The sequence below is a fragment of the Trachemys scripta genome, chromosome 11, assembly GCF_013100865.1.
Source record: "Trachemys scripta elegans isolate TJP31775 chromosome 11, CAS_Tse_1.0, whole genome shotgun sequence".
Lineage (NCBI taxonomy): Eukaryota > Metazoa > Chordata > Testudines > Emydidae > Trachemys > Trachemys scripta.
The window spans coordinates 57,146,795-57,161,465 of NC_048308.1; the positions used below are offsets into that span (position 1 = coordinate 57,146,795).

Consider the following 14,671-nt stretch of genomic DNA (forward strand, 5'->3'; position numbering starts at 1 on the left):
TTAATGTTTATAAAATTGTTTTTCTTGTTTATTTTAATGAAGCTGGTACAGACAACGTCCATTCAAAACCCATGTCCCAGGCCAAAAGGTACAAACAAGAATGTCAGAATACTACAAGTGTCTGCTGTGTACATTCTTGCATGAATATCTGTGTATTAATTGCTATATGAAAGAACTTTTCTGGGCTCTTCTGCCAAAATTTAAGAATCAACAGGGTTTTCAATTTTATGTCTTCTGTGTAGCCATCTCTGGAGGAAAGTACAGATGACACCAGTTCTATCTTTTTCATTTGCAACTGGACAATCTTCTTTCCTGGGCCCCCAGCACAATTTAAGGAAAACAGCTCTCAATTATGGACACACAATTTCTCCATTGTTTAGTTCTCTGAAAAACTTCATCTCCCACTGAAAGTTATAGTCCAGGAGTGAAACAGTCACACATCAAAACTTCAGGGCTGATTTGGAAGTCATTAGGAACACTTGCCCACCTGGCAGATCTTACAACCTTCGTGCCTGAAATGCACGATCCTAGTGAACATACAAATGCATGTGTGTACATGTATTTTAAAGGGGAGGGGGAAAAGGAGCAGGGCTGCAGCTGGATCACAAGAGTTCAGCACAATGAAAACAGAAATTATAGTGTATAATGAGCACGAGAATTCAAGATACCAAATGTTTGAAAATAAGTTCCCAGAGATGGGGTGCCAGTTTCAGTTCAGTGTTGAACGCCACATTACAAAAGAACTATTATTTAAAAATAAAAAAGGATTAAGGGGAAAGAAAAAACAAACGGAAGGATCTAAACTGTCGAGTGACCCCCTGTCTGTTCCTGATAAACTTCAATCACATCTTCCTCCTCCATCCCCAGCTGTGAGAACAGGGAAAAAAAACAAAAACAAAAACACACAAAATTGTTATAAATCAGATGTTTTGAATGCACAGCAGCTCCTGGACAAGCAAGGGAGCTAAAGGTTTTCTTCCTCTCCCCAGCCATATTTCCTCAAAAGGACAAAGCGGTGGAAAAATACTCCTCTGTCACTGCCTTATTAGCCAACACTAACAACTTTATTTAGTCCGCTCTCCCACCCCCCAAGTCACTTGTTTCATCTTTGCAGCACATCTAGTTCAGAACTGGCAATATTCTGTGAGGAGTCCAAATCCTTTTCCAGATCTCAAAAAATCATTGGCTATCTTAAAAAAAAAGTCTCTAACTTTATTCTTGTGCAGCTGTTGCATGATTGTCATGCAATTGTGTCCCAATGGCATAATGACTATGCAAATTATAGATCATGTAGCTTACTTGGTTATAACAAAGGACTTTCATCTCAGAAACTACAACTGATATCTAAAGTTTTCAATTCTCCCCTTACGCGGGTTATTCTAGACAGCTGAAAGTTTAAGACCAAAAGATGATTACATCAACACTGCATAATTCACATCCTGAGTCCAAAAGGTCAGTCTTTATAACTTCTGCAATACCAGGAAGAAATTTATGCAACAGTTAAGTATAATCATGATATGGATGGTAAACAGAAAACAAGCTACTTGTGTTTTCCCACCTCTCTCTGGTAAAGATGAGTACATATACTTGTATAAAAAAAATGTTTTCAAGCAGATAACGGAGGTTTTGACTGCACAGTGAAATCCCTAACATGCAAAGCACAGTCTGACTATTTTTTATAGTTGTCCCAGGGTGCATTGTTTAAGCTGCCACTTGCCTTCTATTAAGGAAAGAAACTCACCTCTTTGGGGGTATGATTATCAGTAATTCTCTGACCCTCGAAGAGGAACCTGAGCGAATTCATTGGAACTCCCTAAAACAAGCCACAGAAATGTTTAGTAAAGCACATGTAAGCTTTTAAAAATTGATACACAAATAATATTACATTTTCAATATAAGCAAAGAATTTGAAAACTGAAGATTAGGTACTAGCCCCTGATGTGCAGGCATCTAAGCTGTGTGTATTTTATTCCGCACCTAGTGCACTAAAATAGTTAAGCGAATTTTAACTTTGAAGTACAATTTTATTCTGAAAGCAGACTGTAGTTGTGTATTTGTCGTCAACCACCACCACATGAAGTCTGTTCAGTTTACAAGAAAAGAGTTTGTTTTTTTGACTCCTCTCCACCCTGCAAACTCTACCTAGTATCTGAAAGTCAAGCTGGGTTCTTTCGGACTTGCAAATTGACAGTAATACGACTTTTGTTCTCAGAAATTGGGTAATGTTTCTGTCAATTATATGTATTCCGGCACCCCCTTTCTCAACACTCCCACACCCAGCATCACCACAAACTGACCAGACTCCTTCCCCCACTATCCTTTCTGCACAAGTTGGAGGGGCAGGGGAATCACTCATGTCTGGGAAAAGGGATGCTGGAAGGCTGGCATCTCTAATGGGGATGAGAAAATGGTGATGCTTTGTCTGTGGTGAATGGTGGTTGTGCTAGTGGTTAGGTACGTATCTGAGGGGAGAAAGAGGGTATGAACAGTTAGACACTAACTTTTCTTTTCCTGGTTTTGTGAATTTGGGTTAGGTATGTGTGTGGGCCTGCTTTAACAAACACAACACGGTGGTTTTGTGTATGTATTTCCCAGGTTTTTTTCAGATTAAAAAGGATCTCTGACACAGCAATGTCTGACTTAATTAAGAACAAGATTTTTGTGAAAGAGTCCAGCTGGCTCAGGAATTTTACCGAGGGCTTTCACAGAAGACCTATCCAGCGATGCTTCACAAAGTTGTATTTCATAGCCACTGCTTTGCCAAAGGTCTTCATCTACTACACAACATAAATGCTGCTTGTACTAGAAAAACCTGCTGTTCTTCCATTAGGACCACGTTGGGACATAAGTGGGGGCACGTGACAATAGGCAATGTACTGCTCCCCTAAAGTAGGGCTGGTCAGAACTATATTTTCCTTTTCAACAGACTTTTTGGCTTTTCATCAGCTAACCATTGCTCAAAAGCTTCAGTAATGACAAACAACACTAAAAGCCTAAGAAGAGGTCTCCAATACAACAGCTCCATGCACAAAGACCTTGATATTTGTCAGAAGCCATTGATTTGTCAAAGGTGCTATATTCTTTGTGAAACTATTCCACTGGTTCAAGAGTGCCACTCCTGAACCTACTGAATTTTCTCACAGACCAGAATCTCCATGAATTGTTCTACTAGTTGAGTGGCAGAAGTCCTAACCCAGCTGATTGGGTTAAAAAAACAGGCTCCTCAACACCCGTTGCTTTGTTGAAGATCCTGTTTTTTTTTCACTACACTGTTCAATTTTATTCCTGAATCAACTGAACAGCTTTGCCAAGATCCAGTCTTCAACAAAGTGACAATGTCCTTTGTCAAAGATCTTCTCCAACTCCCCAAACACACTTAGATTAGCAAAATTCATTCCCTATGCACCATGTTAGCCACAATTATGGATGCAAGGAAATTACTGGGGGCATACATTAGAAGGCCGTGTTGTATTCATTCCTGAACCATTCAAAAAGGCTTTTGCACCCCATGTTGAAGAATGGAAGTAGTTGACATAAATGTTATTCATCTGCTACCTGCAGCACACATGGGATCAGTTATGGTGAATAATACTAACATTAAAAGAAAAAAAAAGAAATACATTACCCCAAAGAGACCTCAAACACTCACTATGTATGTGTTTTTGACATTCTGTAGTTTGGAGTTAAGCTAGAAAAGGGGGGGGGGGGGGGAAAAACACCACTCCACAGCAACCACCAAGAGACAGAATAAGAACTTTTAAATGCCAATTTAAAGTGATTAGAATTCAGTCTAATTAACAGATATATTTGATAATCTGCTTGAAAATTTGGGCCAGATGTACTGTATCTTTCATACATTACAGGTTCAACTCCCACTTCAAGTGCAAAATAAGACCCAAGCTTAATTGTGCAGTTAATACTGCTGCTCTCTAAATTTGCCAATATAGCTACACCAGATAACCAAACCCATACTCTCATCTTGTTTTATGCCATCAGCAAAAGGTAAGTAGTTCCAGGTTATTAAATCCATATTAAATTGTCTGCATACACAGCTACTGTCATTTACAGTAAACTTTTCTAAACTAAATAACTTGCAGTGTCATTTTTAAGAGGAGTTATTCTGAAGCACCCAAAATCTATAGTGTATTGTACCTCAAAGACAAATGGCTTGCAAGTTAACCAGGCAGGCAAATCCATAGGAAAGGAAGACCTTCTTGCACTGTCCTCTAGTAATGCTTCCCAATTATCCACGATGACTCCAAGATCTCTTTCTTGAACGCTAAAAGCTAATTTAGACCCCATCATTTTGTATGTAACACTGTGACTATGTTTTCCAATGTGTATTACTTTGCATTTATCAACACTGAATTTCATCTGCCATTTTCTTGCCAGTCACCCTGTTTTGTGAGATCCCTTTGTAACTCTCTGCAGTCTGCTTTGGACTTAATTACCGTGAGTAATTTTGTATCATCCCCAACTTTGCCACCTCACTGTTTACCCCTTCTACCAAAGTGTTAATACAATGAATTTAGTAGTCACATATTGTCAATTTACCACCATATTAACAGTATTGGCAGTTGTAAGTCTAATTCTGCTCCCACACAATAGTGAAAGTATTCCACAATTCTAAGTGCATTTCACTTTGAGCTGTAAGAGGTAAAGCGTCTTTTACAGTACCCATAAGTACGTGCATGAGCATATTAAAAAAAGGGAGCATTTGCTTTTAACAGCTACCTTGTAATTTCAACCAATAATTTGAACACATTATAACAGGACAAGGTCCATACCATGCAATCCAGCATAAATGCTAATGACTGTCAAACTCAATTAGGAGGTCCACTGTACTTGTTCTGTGGTTGTTGGGCCTATCCCTCTGGTGAACAGAGATTTGACATGAGTTCACCTGTCCAAGCAGATCCCTTTACTTGAGAAAGGGAGGAAGAAGAGGTTAAAGTGCTTTTGCAATAGGACAGTGCCATTGTTTCACAAACCTGTCTTTGACAGTATGATTCTTTGAGTTTCTTGAGATGTGTTGTCATTTTCACCTTGAAGTGAATTTCACTGCTGTCCTAAGAACAGAACAGGAAGAAGTTACCCCTCTTTGTAATAACTATTTGTTTTGTTTGAAGCAGGTTTTAATATTTACACTTTATTATTACAAAGTGTATCCAACACCAGCTTTACCGGACAGCTGGACCATTGATGTGCTTACAGTAATGTTTGATAAGTTATCCTACTAGAGATTCATATTACAACACATTAAGCAGAACTCACCATTCACTTCCACAGGGAGTTCTGCTTAAAAATAGATGGTATGATATGGTTTGTGGTTTGCTAAAGACATTTTGAATTTAAAAATTATTAATAGTCTGTCTCTCCATCTTTATCCTCTTATCTGCCTAATAAAAATATCATCATACACAGCAAATCTCTGGTCTCATGTTCCAGAAGAGGCAAGTTAAGCTCACACTTCAAAATACATAATAAAATCCTGCTCATTAGAGAGTGTCTATCATTATAGACATGCTGTCTCAGCAATACAATAGTAAGTTAAAGTGAAGCTGTAAAGGACTTGTCCCTCCTCCTACAAAAAGATACATTACTGCAAGAGGTGACAAAATGATTAGAAATGCAAGTGTTTGAAATAGCTTCTGTGTCACTGGGCCACATTCAGCCCTTATCTAAGTGATTACAATATCTAATTGGAATTGCACCATCTTATGCCTAGACTGAATTTGGTCCTCAGATTCCAACCAGCACCAAATTGCCAGGCTAATAAAGTATTAACATTCCTAATGTTAAGAGTGCAAGTGAACCAGTAGCTCCCGCAGTACTCTGTGGTTCTACACAGAATTACTTCAGCTCATGAAGGAAGGCCTTGAAGTTCATTCCCTGCACTACTGAAAATTATAGCCTTTATCTCCAAAGAGAAGTTGATGGCTACAGTCTGAATTGGGCTCCCCTCCACAAATTGTTAAGTAAACAACCAATGGCACCTTCATCCCATTCCTGTCTAGGAGGAAAGATGGTATTTTGCTTAATGCTGGATAGGGACTCAGGCTATCTAAAACCAGCTGTTACAGACTTCCGGTATGACCGCAAGCAAGTCACTTCGTCTCTCTGTTCATCAATCCCTCATCTGTAACACAGGGATACTACTAATCCATTCACTCACAAAGGAGTTGAAAGGATAACAATTAATATTTTGAGACACCTAGAGCTGTACTGAGAACCACCATTGGCAACTGGTAAATAGGAGGGTAATTTGGGGGGGAAAACTCCAGACCAAAGAATTGTTAGGGTACCAGAATTCAACTGTTCATGTGTGTAATTAAGAGAAAGGATCCATCTGCAAGCTATATATATGGACAACTAGGAAATATCCACCAGTAACTGATTATGTAAAAGAACTCACCTGCCCAATGACTTTGAGTTTAATGTATTCTCCCTCTTTCTTATCTCCCAAGTCCTCAGCTGAAGGTTTTGCTTCCTGAAATAAAAACATTCCACAGGGATATTGATAAATCCCACTTAACTTTCATTGGACAGTACAACAACTTCTCCCTTACTACAATGAATCAGCACTACACCAGTGATTCAGCACTACACCAGTGATTCAGCACTACACCAGTGACTAACAGCATCTTTGAAAGAGGAACAGATGAGAGAAGGGATGAATTAGAAGATAGATATAAAAACAAAGAAAGCAATTTTACACCAGTTTAACTCCATTGAAATAAGCTCAAAAATAGAAATATGGAGAAAGCAGTACTAGGTCTTACTCTGTCCTATATGGTAGAATAGCGGCAGAAGTAAACAGATTTTGTTGTGTGTAATAGCATCAGTGTGTAAAGATGCACCACAAGTCACTACCACTTTCAAAGAATGAGCAGACCCCTCACTCCCATGTGTAAACAGCATCCCCAATTAATAGCTTGTGTCATGGTATGTTTGTTATAAGTAAGGCTGCGAGTTTGTCACAGAGGTCACGGATTCCGTGACTTTCCGTGACTTCTGCAGCGGCGGGTCGCCTGGCTCAGGGGCAGCTCAGGCAGCCCCTGTGCCAGGCTGCTGCTGGGGCAGTCTCTTGGGCCCCCACACCCTCCCACCCCAGCAGCAGAGTTTGGGTGTGGGAGGGGGTAGGGGCACCAGACGGGGTGGCGCTTACCTGGTGCTCTCCCCAGAAGCAGTGATATCCCCCTCACTCAGCTGCTAGGCAGAAGCATGGCCAGGAAGCTCTGCAGGCTGCCTTCGTCCAGAGCACTGGCTTTGCAGCTCTCATTGGCTGGAAACTACGGCCAATGGAAGCTGCAGGGGCGGTGCCTGCAGGTGGAGGCAGCCCGCAGAGCTGCCTGGCCACACCTCTGCCTAGCAGCTGAGTGAAGGGGATGTCGCTGCTTCTGGGGAGATCCCCGGGTAAGCACCACCCTATCTGGTGCCCCTACCCCCTCCCACACCCAAATTCTGCTGCTGTCGCCGCTTCTGGGGAGCCACTCAGGTAAGCACCACGCAGAGCCCGCCTCACCCCGTCCCATGCCCCGACCCCCTGCACCCTCCCACATCCAAACTCTGCTGCTGCCTGCGGGGGGAGGCACGGAGCCAGGTAGAGAGCCTCCCGGCCCCACCAACCTCCCCCCGCTCCCCAGCACCAGCGGGGGTCCTGGGCTGCATACTGCCGCCCACGCCCGCCCTCCAAGCAGCCGGGTCGCCCTCCCCCAGCACCAGCGGGGCCCCCGGGAAGTCCCCCTCCCCCCCCAAGTTTTATTCACTGGTATTTTAGTAAAAGTCATGGACAGGTCACAGGCGTGAATTTGTTTACTGCCCATGACTGGTCCGTGACTTTTACTAAAAATACCTGTGACTAAAACGTTGCCTTAGATATAAACCATTTTATAAAACACTGTGTGGGACTAAGTATCTAAGTAACTTTTATAATTTTAAAACTACTGTATAAATATGTTATGGTTAAGAATTGTAATGTCTACCTTAACTAGATCAGGATACATTTTATAGGCAAGTTTGATGTATGAACTCTTGAGCAATAAGGTCTTCTACAGGAGTGAAATACGCTGAATAATACATGAACTGAGAGCATTAAACAGAAGAGCTTTCATATTAATTACTGATAGATTAGACACAAGTCAAAGATTTGGTTACATCTATCCCCATCCTACCTGTCATTGCATATTTTGGGTTAGACTTACAGTTTTGTACATTTTGGTGTATTATGGCATTGAACAAGGTTACACCTAACCTCTAATCACTGCATAAATTCAAGCAGATGCTGGATAGAGAAATCTTTAAAAAAAGTCTTCAGAGAGGAGGATCTCACCAAACTACAGGCCATGTTTCAATCACCTTTCTTCAGCATCCCGTTGCCCAGCAAGATAGGCAAGATCATCAAAGCTGTTATAGCTCCCCAATGCCAGAATTTCTTCTTCACAATAAAGACTTACACCCTCCCTGCCATTCCCCCTCCACTGTCCTGCCATATTAACATGCCTCAACCCAAATCTCAAGAGACCACTTGTAGAAGTGAGAGGATAGTTTGGATCACATTCTTGGCTAGAAAAGGACCAAAAAACAGACATTTTCTGGAGACCTAGATCATGGACCTCTTTCATCTAATGGCCGATTGCTCTCCTGTGACTATAGAAAGGGTTTGCAAAAAGAACATTTTTAGCATTTGCGCACTGGATAGAATAATTCTCCAAAAGAGGAGAGAGACTAATTTCTGCACACCCACTGAAGTATAACATAACTTCATGCTGATTAGTCATTTGCTTTGCTAACACATGCGAAATCCATCACTACAAGGGGTATTTAAATTCTAAGTGTATGTAGTCACCATCTCTGTTCACTATGCAAGAGAACCAATTTGCAAGCCAGCCTGCTGTCCTCATAAGAGAAGACTTCACTACCATGCAGAGGATTCCGACTAACTCTTGTCATTGTTCTATCCATCTAGCTGTCCTCACCAGAGTTTCTGAGCTTGTGTGGGGTATCACAGAGTTCATGCTCTTGAGTCTAAAGCAGAGCATCACTACTATGACAGCCCTCCTTGGTTGGATATGAGTGGAAAGCAATGACCCATAGGGGGCTTGATTCCTGTCCTCAATTCCACGAAACTCAGGCAGTGCAAGCCAAATGCAATGAGAAAGGGGGATAGTAGGAAGATAAAAAGGGAATTACTGGGATCAAAATATCAGTATGTCTCAAAGATGAAGATTAAGGCCTTAGGTAACCCCACTATACACCAAACTGGAGCAAAAGCAGAGCTGGAATTTGTTTTTTTGGGAGGGGGAGGGGAGGGGAAGGGGGAGAGGGACTGAAATGGGTTAGAGTCAAGAATGGCATTGCCAACAACTGAAGTTTAAAAAGTAAAATCCCAGTAATCTGGCTCCAAACAAGGGCAGGCAAAACTGAAAGAGATCCCCCTATTGCAGGTTTAAGGAAAAAAAAAATATGGGTGGATGGGAAAGCCACCAGAAGAAGTTAAAGAACAAATGCACAGAGTTAGGTAGACTTGATGGCAACTAAGTTACAATCACTCATTTTTAAATTAAACATTTCATAAACAGATCATGTGCAAATCCCTACCACTTAACATGCAGTTAAAAGACTGGTATTTACTATCATACTAGGAAAATAAAGTTTTTTTTACTTAGCGGTTAAAAAGAAAATTTTTAAATAAAACCGCTTCTGAATCAGAGTCTGACTTTTCATTAGGGCCATAAAAAGTTCCTACAGCCACTGTTTTACAGAAAGCAGCATAAAACATGTTCTCCAATACCTATCTCACACTTATGTCATGAGGTTTAATTAATTAGTGCTTGTAAAACACTTTGAAGTCCTTGGATGAAAGGTGCTGAAAGGGCCAAGTATTTATTACTGCAACTAACGGAACCACAAAACAAAACACTCCAAATGCTGCATTGTAATTTGCTTATAACAATAAATTAGTTACCTAATTTTTTATAGATTTTGAGCTTCAATTTTCAAGAACATAATACGCAATAAGATTTTAGAATCATGATTATAAGATGATTCGTACACAAACCATTAGTGCTGACATTTAGCAAACAAGTGGTGCTAATTTATGTATTCTGCCTATTCTCCTAACAGTTTGCAATATTTTAGCTAAAAGAAATGCTACATGAAGCCAATATTATGCTGATTCATTCTTCTATATTTAATTAGAAGTTAAATTTGCTTTATTAGATTCTACAATTTCCCCCTTTATTAAACCAATCTAGACACTTACCCCTACTGTGACTTTGTCTGTTCCCCATATTCTGGGATTGTTACCTAGGACCCATGAGCTTTTTGTATCCCCCTCCTTTTTTTCTTTATTATCACTAAGATTTTTTTTATCTCATCCTAATGAAAACTAAACTGATTATATCCCACTTTGGGAATGGGCGACAGGGGATGGATCAACTGATTACCTTTTCTGTTCATTCCCTCTGGGGCACCTGGCATTGCCCATTGTCGGAAGACAGGATACTGGGCTAGATGGACCTTTGGTCTGACCCAGTATGGCTGTTCTTATGTTCACTGTTTATATTAAAACAGCTGTAATTGCCATCAACAACAAATGATTATATCCCTGGAGGACAATGTCCTCTGAAACAACTATTTCCAGCACAAGATAGGAGAAAAAGAATCTGTAGTTTTTCCATGCAACATGGCTAACTCCAAGAAAATTTATTTGCATAGAAAGATGAGCACTAGTATCACCTTAGATCCCATTCCCACTATCATTTATGAATGTTTAACTCTAGTCAACTAGTCATTGACTTCAATGGAACTAACTGTGGAAGTAAAAGTTAAGCGTGTGTTTACATGTTTGTTTCACTATAAGGCCCTTATCTTCAAGAGCTTACATGCATGCTACACTTTATGGGTCACAAGAGCTCCCACTCAAGTCAATGAGATTACTCAAAGTGCATAACGCTAAGCATATGCATAAATCTTTGCAGATTTGAGGCATAACAAAGGATTACTTATTGAAGGCTGCTTTTTGTAAGAGATATGTGGCTTAATTCAACATAAGAATGGCCATATTGGGTCAGAGCAATGGTCCACCTAGCACAGTATCCTAGCTTTCGACAGTGGCCAATGCCAGATGCTACAGATGTTCTCAGACTTTTATACTAGTGACCCCTTTCACACAGCAAGCCTCCGAGTGTGACCCACCTTATACATTAAAAACACTTTTTTATATATTTAATACCATTATAAATACTGGAGGCAAGCGGGGTTTGGGGTGGAGGTCTGAGAGCTCGCGACCCCCCATGTAATAACCTTGCGACCGCCCTGAGGGGTCCCAACCCCCAGTTTAAGAACCCCTGCTTCAGAGGAGATGAACAAAACAGGGCAATCATTGATAAGTGCATCCCATTGTCCAGTCCCAGCATCTGGCAGTCAGAGGGTGAGGGACACCCACACCGTGGGGTTGCATCCTAGACAGTATTTGGTCCTGCTATGAGGGCAGGGGACTGGACTAGATGACCGCTCGAGGTCACTTCCAGTCCTAGAATCTATGAATAATCCTGACCATCTTGGCTAATACCCATTCATGGACCTATCCTCCATGAACTTACCTAATTCATTTTTGAACCCAATTATACTTTTGGCCTTTGCCACAGCCCCTGGCCACAAGTTCCCCAGGTTGACTGTGCATTGTGTGTTGTTTGTTTTAAACCTGCTGCCTGTTAATTTCATGGGGTGACCCCTGGTTTTTGTGTTATGGGACGGGGTAAATAATACTTCCATATTCATTTTTTCCTGAACCATTCATGATTTTATAGACCTCCATCATACTCCCCCTTAGTCATCTCTTTTCCAAGCTGAACAGTCCCTGACTTTTTAATCTCTCCTGATATGGAAGCTGTTCCACATTCCCAATCATTTTTGTTGCCTTTCTCGGTATGTTTTCCAATTCTAATATATCTTTTTTGAGATGGGATGACCAGAATTGCATGCGGCATTCACAGTGTAGGTGTACCAGTGATTTATGTTGTGGGATTATGACATTTACTGTTTATTATCTATGCTTTCCTAATGGTTCCTAACATTCTGTTAGCTTTTTTGACTTCTGCTACACATTCAACCGGTGTTGTCAGAGAACTAGCCACAATGACTTCAAGATCTCTTTCTTGAGTGCTACCAGCTAATTTAGATCCCATCATTTTATAGTATTGTTGGGATTATATTTTCCAATGTGCATTACTTTGCATTTATCAACACTGAATTTTGTTTGCCATTTTCTTGCCCAATCACCCAGTTTCATGAGATCCCTTTGTAACTCTACACAGTCTGCTTTGGATTGAACTATCATGAGTAATTTTATGTCATCTGCATAAAACTTTGTCACTGCAGTGCTAACCCCTTTTTCCAGGTCATTTATGAATATGTTGAACAGCACTGGTATCAGTACAGATCCTTGGACAACCACATTATTTACCTCTCTCCATTCTGAAAACAGACCATTTATTCCTATCCTTTGTTTCCTGTCTTACAACAAGTTACTGATCCATGAGAGGTTTGCAACCTGGCTCGGATCTTATCCCAGGACTGCTATTCTGAACAGATTTAGTTGGAATCTGATTAGTTATTATGGAACACGGTCACCTCATTGAACAACTTCTCCTTATCTCTATTACTAGCATCACATTGGAGTCAAATGGAAAGAGTTCTTAGAAAAAGGGCATTATACTGCAAACTATTAACAACTTGAATAGTCCTTACCCAGGCAAGTAGTTCAATTTATGACAAAGAGCACTACTTACATCAATAAGAGCAATTATGTGAGCAAAGGTCTGCAGGATCTGGTCCAAAGTTTCCTCTCCCCCTCCTCCATTTATACTGCTAGTTTACTTTCTGCATTTTATTTAAGCCTTGTCTACTTGTTGGGGGACTTATTCTGATGACAGCCATCGGTTGCCAGACACCTGCAGAGCTTCACTAGTGTAAACCCTTAGCAGCAACAGGCAATGCCATTATTTGCGCTAGTTAAGTCTACTTCTGCTTGAACTCAGGGTTAAAGTCCACCAGTGTAAATAGTGACTTTTCCTGTCCACACTAGGGATTTCTTAAACCTTACCTACATTAATAGATGTAATGGGGTCCATACTGGGGATATGTCATGGCCCAATTTTCACTTTCCCTTCTAGCCAGTTTTACTTACTGATTCTCATATACCAACAGTGCTTGATTTCTCAACACTACAGAAGCATTCTAGAGCATTTCCAAATTAAAAAAAAAAAAAAAAAAACAACACACCACACATTGCTGTTAGGTTTCAAAAAACTTCTATGAAAAATTCACATTTTTCATGCCAATACTAGTTGAGAGTGTCATCTAAAGACAGAATATATACACTCACAATCCACACACACTACAATTTAATGAACGTCATTAATATTTCCTGAACAAATCTTGGGAATGAAATAACGTAGCCAGGATGTGATCTGAATTAGGGGCACTAAACAAACACCCCAACATGAGGATAGGCCTAAACAGGAAAGAAGCTTAAACCCTGGCTGCAGCTATCAGCCTCGTCTCCTGCTGTCAGATCCGAGCCAGGTTGCAAACCCTGGGGCTGCCTCTCCCTCCTCCGGCCCCGAGCCGGGGGGTCATGGGGCAGGCCAGAGCCGGGGGCACCAGCGAACGATCCCCCTTAAAGCAGGCCAAGGAAGGCTTCCATTGTAGGACCTGGGGCCTAGGCAGGGTGGGTGGCCGGGCCAAGTAGTCACGGGAGGGGACCCCCCAGCCCCAGCTGCAGAGGGAGCAGTGGAGTGTGGGGGCATCGCGGAGTGTGGGGGGGCCGCTGTCCGGGCCCTTCTCCCGGGGGGTGCGAGGCGGAGCCCCGCTGAGGAGGCGCGGGGTGGGGGGGCTGCGCCCGGGCACTGGACGGGGCCAACCCCCGCCGCTCAAGGGCCTGCAGGGCCCCCCTACCCCGGCGCCTCTTGCCCCCCCCCCCCTCCTCCAGTCTCCATTGCGGGCTATGGAGAAGCGGCGGGGAGGCCGCCGGCCTGGCTCCGGAGCCTCGCGCCCTCCGCCGCGGGCCGCTGAGCCCGGCCAGCCGGCCGCGGGGGGCCCCTACCTGGTCAGACATGGCTTTGCCCGTGGTCTCCGGCGCCAGCCCCGCTCGGTCGCTAGGCTCCTTTCTCTGCCCCTCGGCAGCACAACACAGGCCAGGCGGGCGGGATTTCCTGTGCGCTGAGCTCACTTCCCGCCCGCCCGGCGTGGCAGCCTCCCTCCCTCCCTCCGTCCGTCCTTCCCGGGGCAGCCCTGCGGGGAGCAGGCGGCGGCGGCAGCTCCGGGGGGCGGCGGGGCGCTGCTGCGCTCTGCCCCTAGCCGGGCGGACAGTGGTTTCTGGCCTTGTCAGCCGTGCCGGGTTTTTCCGCTCTGAGCCAAGTTCAGCCTCGGGAAACTAAACCCACAGCCCCGCGGCCGGGCCTCGGAGCCCGGCTGCAGGGACCAGCGGGGTACCGCACCCATCTCCCCACTAGCCTCTGCGGAGCCAGCTCCGAGTTGGAACACAGGCTCCAAACGCGCACCCCCATTCACCACAGGCCCTGGGCCCACAAAGTGGCAGGCCTACAGGGCAAAGTTCGGTCAAAGTTGCCTTAGGTTAGGGTGACCAGACAGCAAGTGTGAAAAA

At 42.9% G+C, this 14,671-nt stretch overlaps 1 protein-coding gene across 1 annotated transcript; it reads right to left on the bottom strand.

Moving 5' to 3' along the window:
* SUMO1 (small ubiquitin like modifier 1) lies at positions 1 to 14,263 on the bottom strand. The gene is made up of 5 exons (XM_034786126.1): positions 14,111 to 14,263; positions 6,416 to 6,490; positions 4,992 to 5,069; positions 1,742 to 1,813; positions 1 to 867 (listed from the first exon to the last, which is right to left on the bottom strand). Exons 1-5 carry the CDS (start codon positions 14,120 to 14,122, stop codon positions 799 to 801), a joined length of 306 nt encoding a protein of 101 aa, XP_034642017.1. The 5' UTR covers positions 14,123 to 14,263; the 3' UTR covers positions 1 to 798.
* Positions 14,264 to 14,671: the final 408 nt, after the last annotated feature.

What these genes read in the sequence shown, in the direction of transcription:
- SUMO1 (XM_034786126.1), bottom strand. An exon ending in AATCATACTGTCAAAGACAG is followed by an intron (nt 1,814 to 4,991) that starts GTTTGTGAAACA and finishes GGCTTGTTTTAG; the next exon opens with GGAGTTCCAATGAATTCGCT. An exon ending in ATAATCATACCCCCAAAGAG is followed by an intron (nt 868 to 1,741) that starts GTGAGTTTCTTT and finishes CTGTTCTCACAG; the next exon opens with CTGGGGATGGAGGAGGAAGA.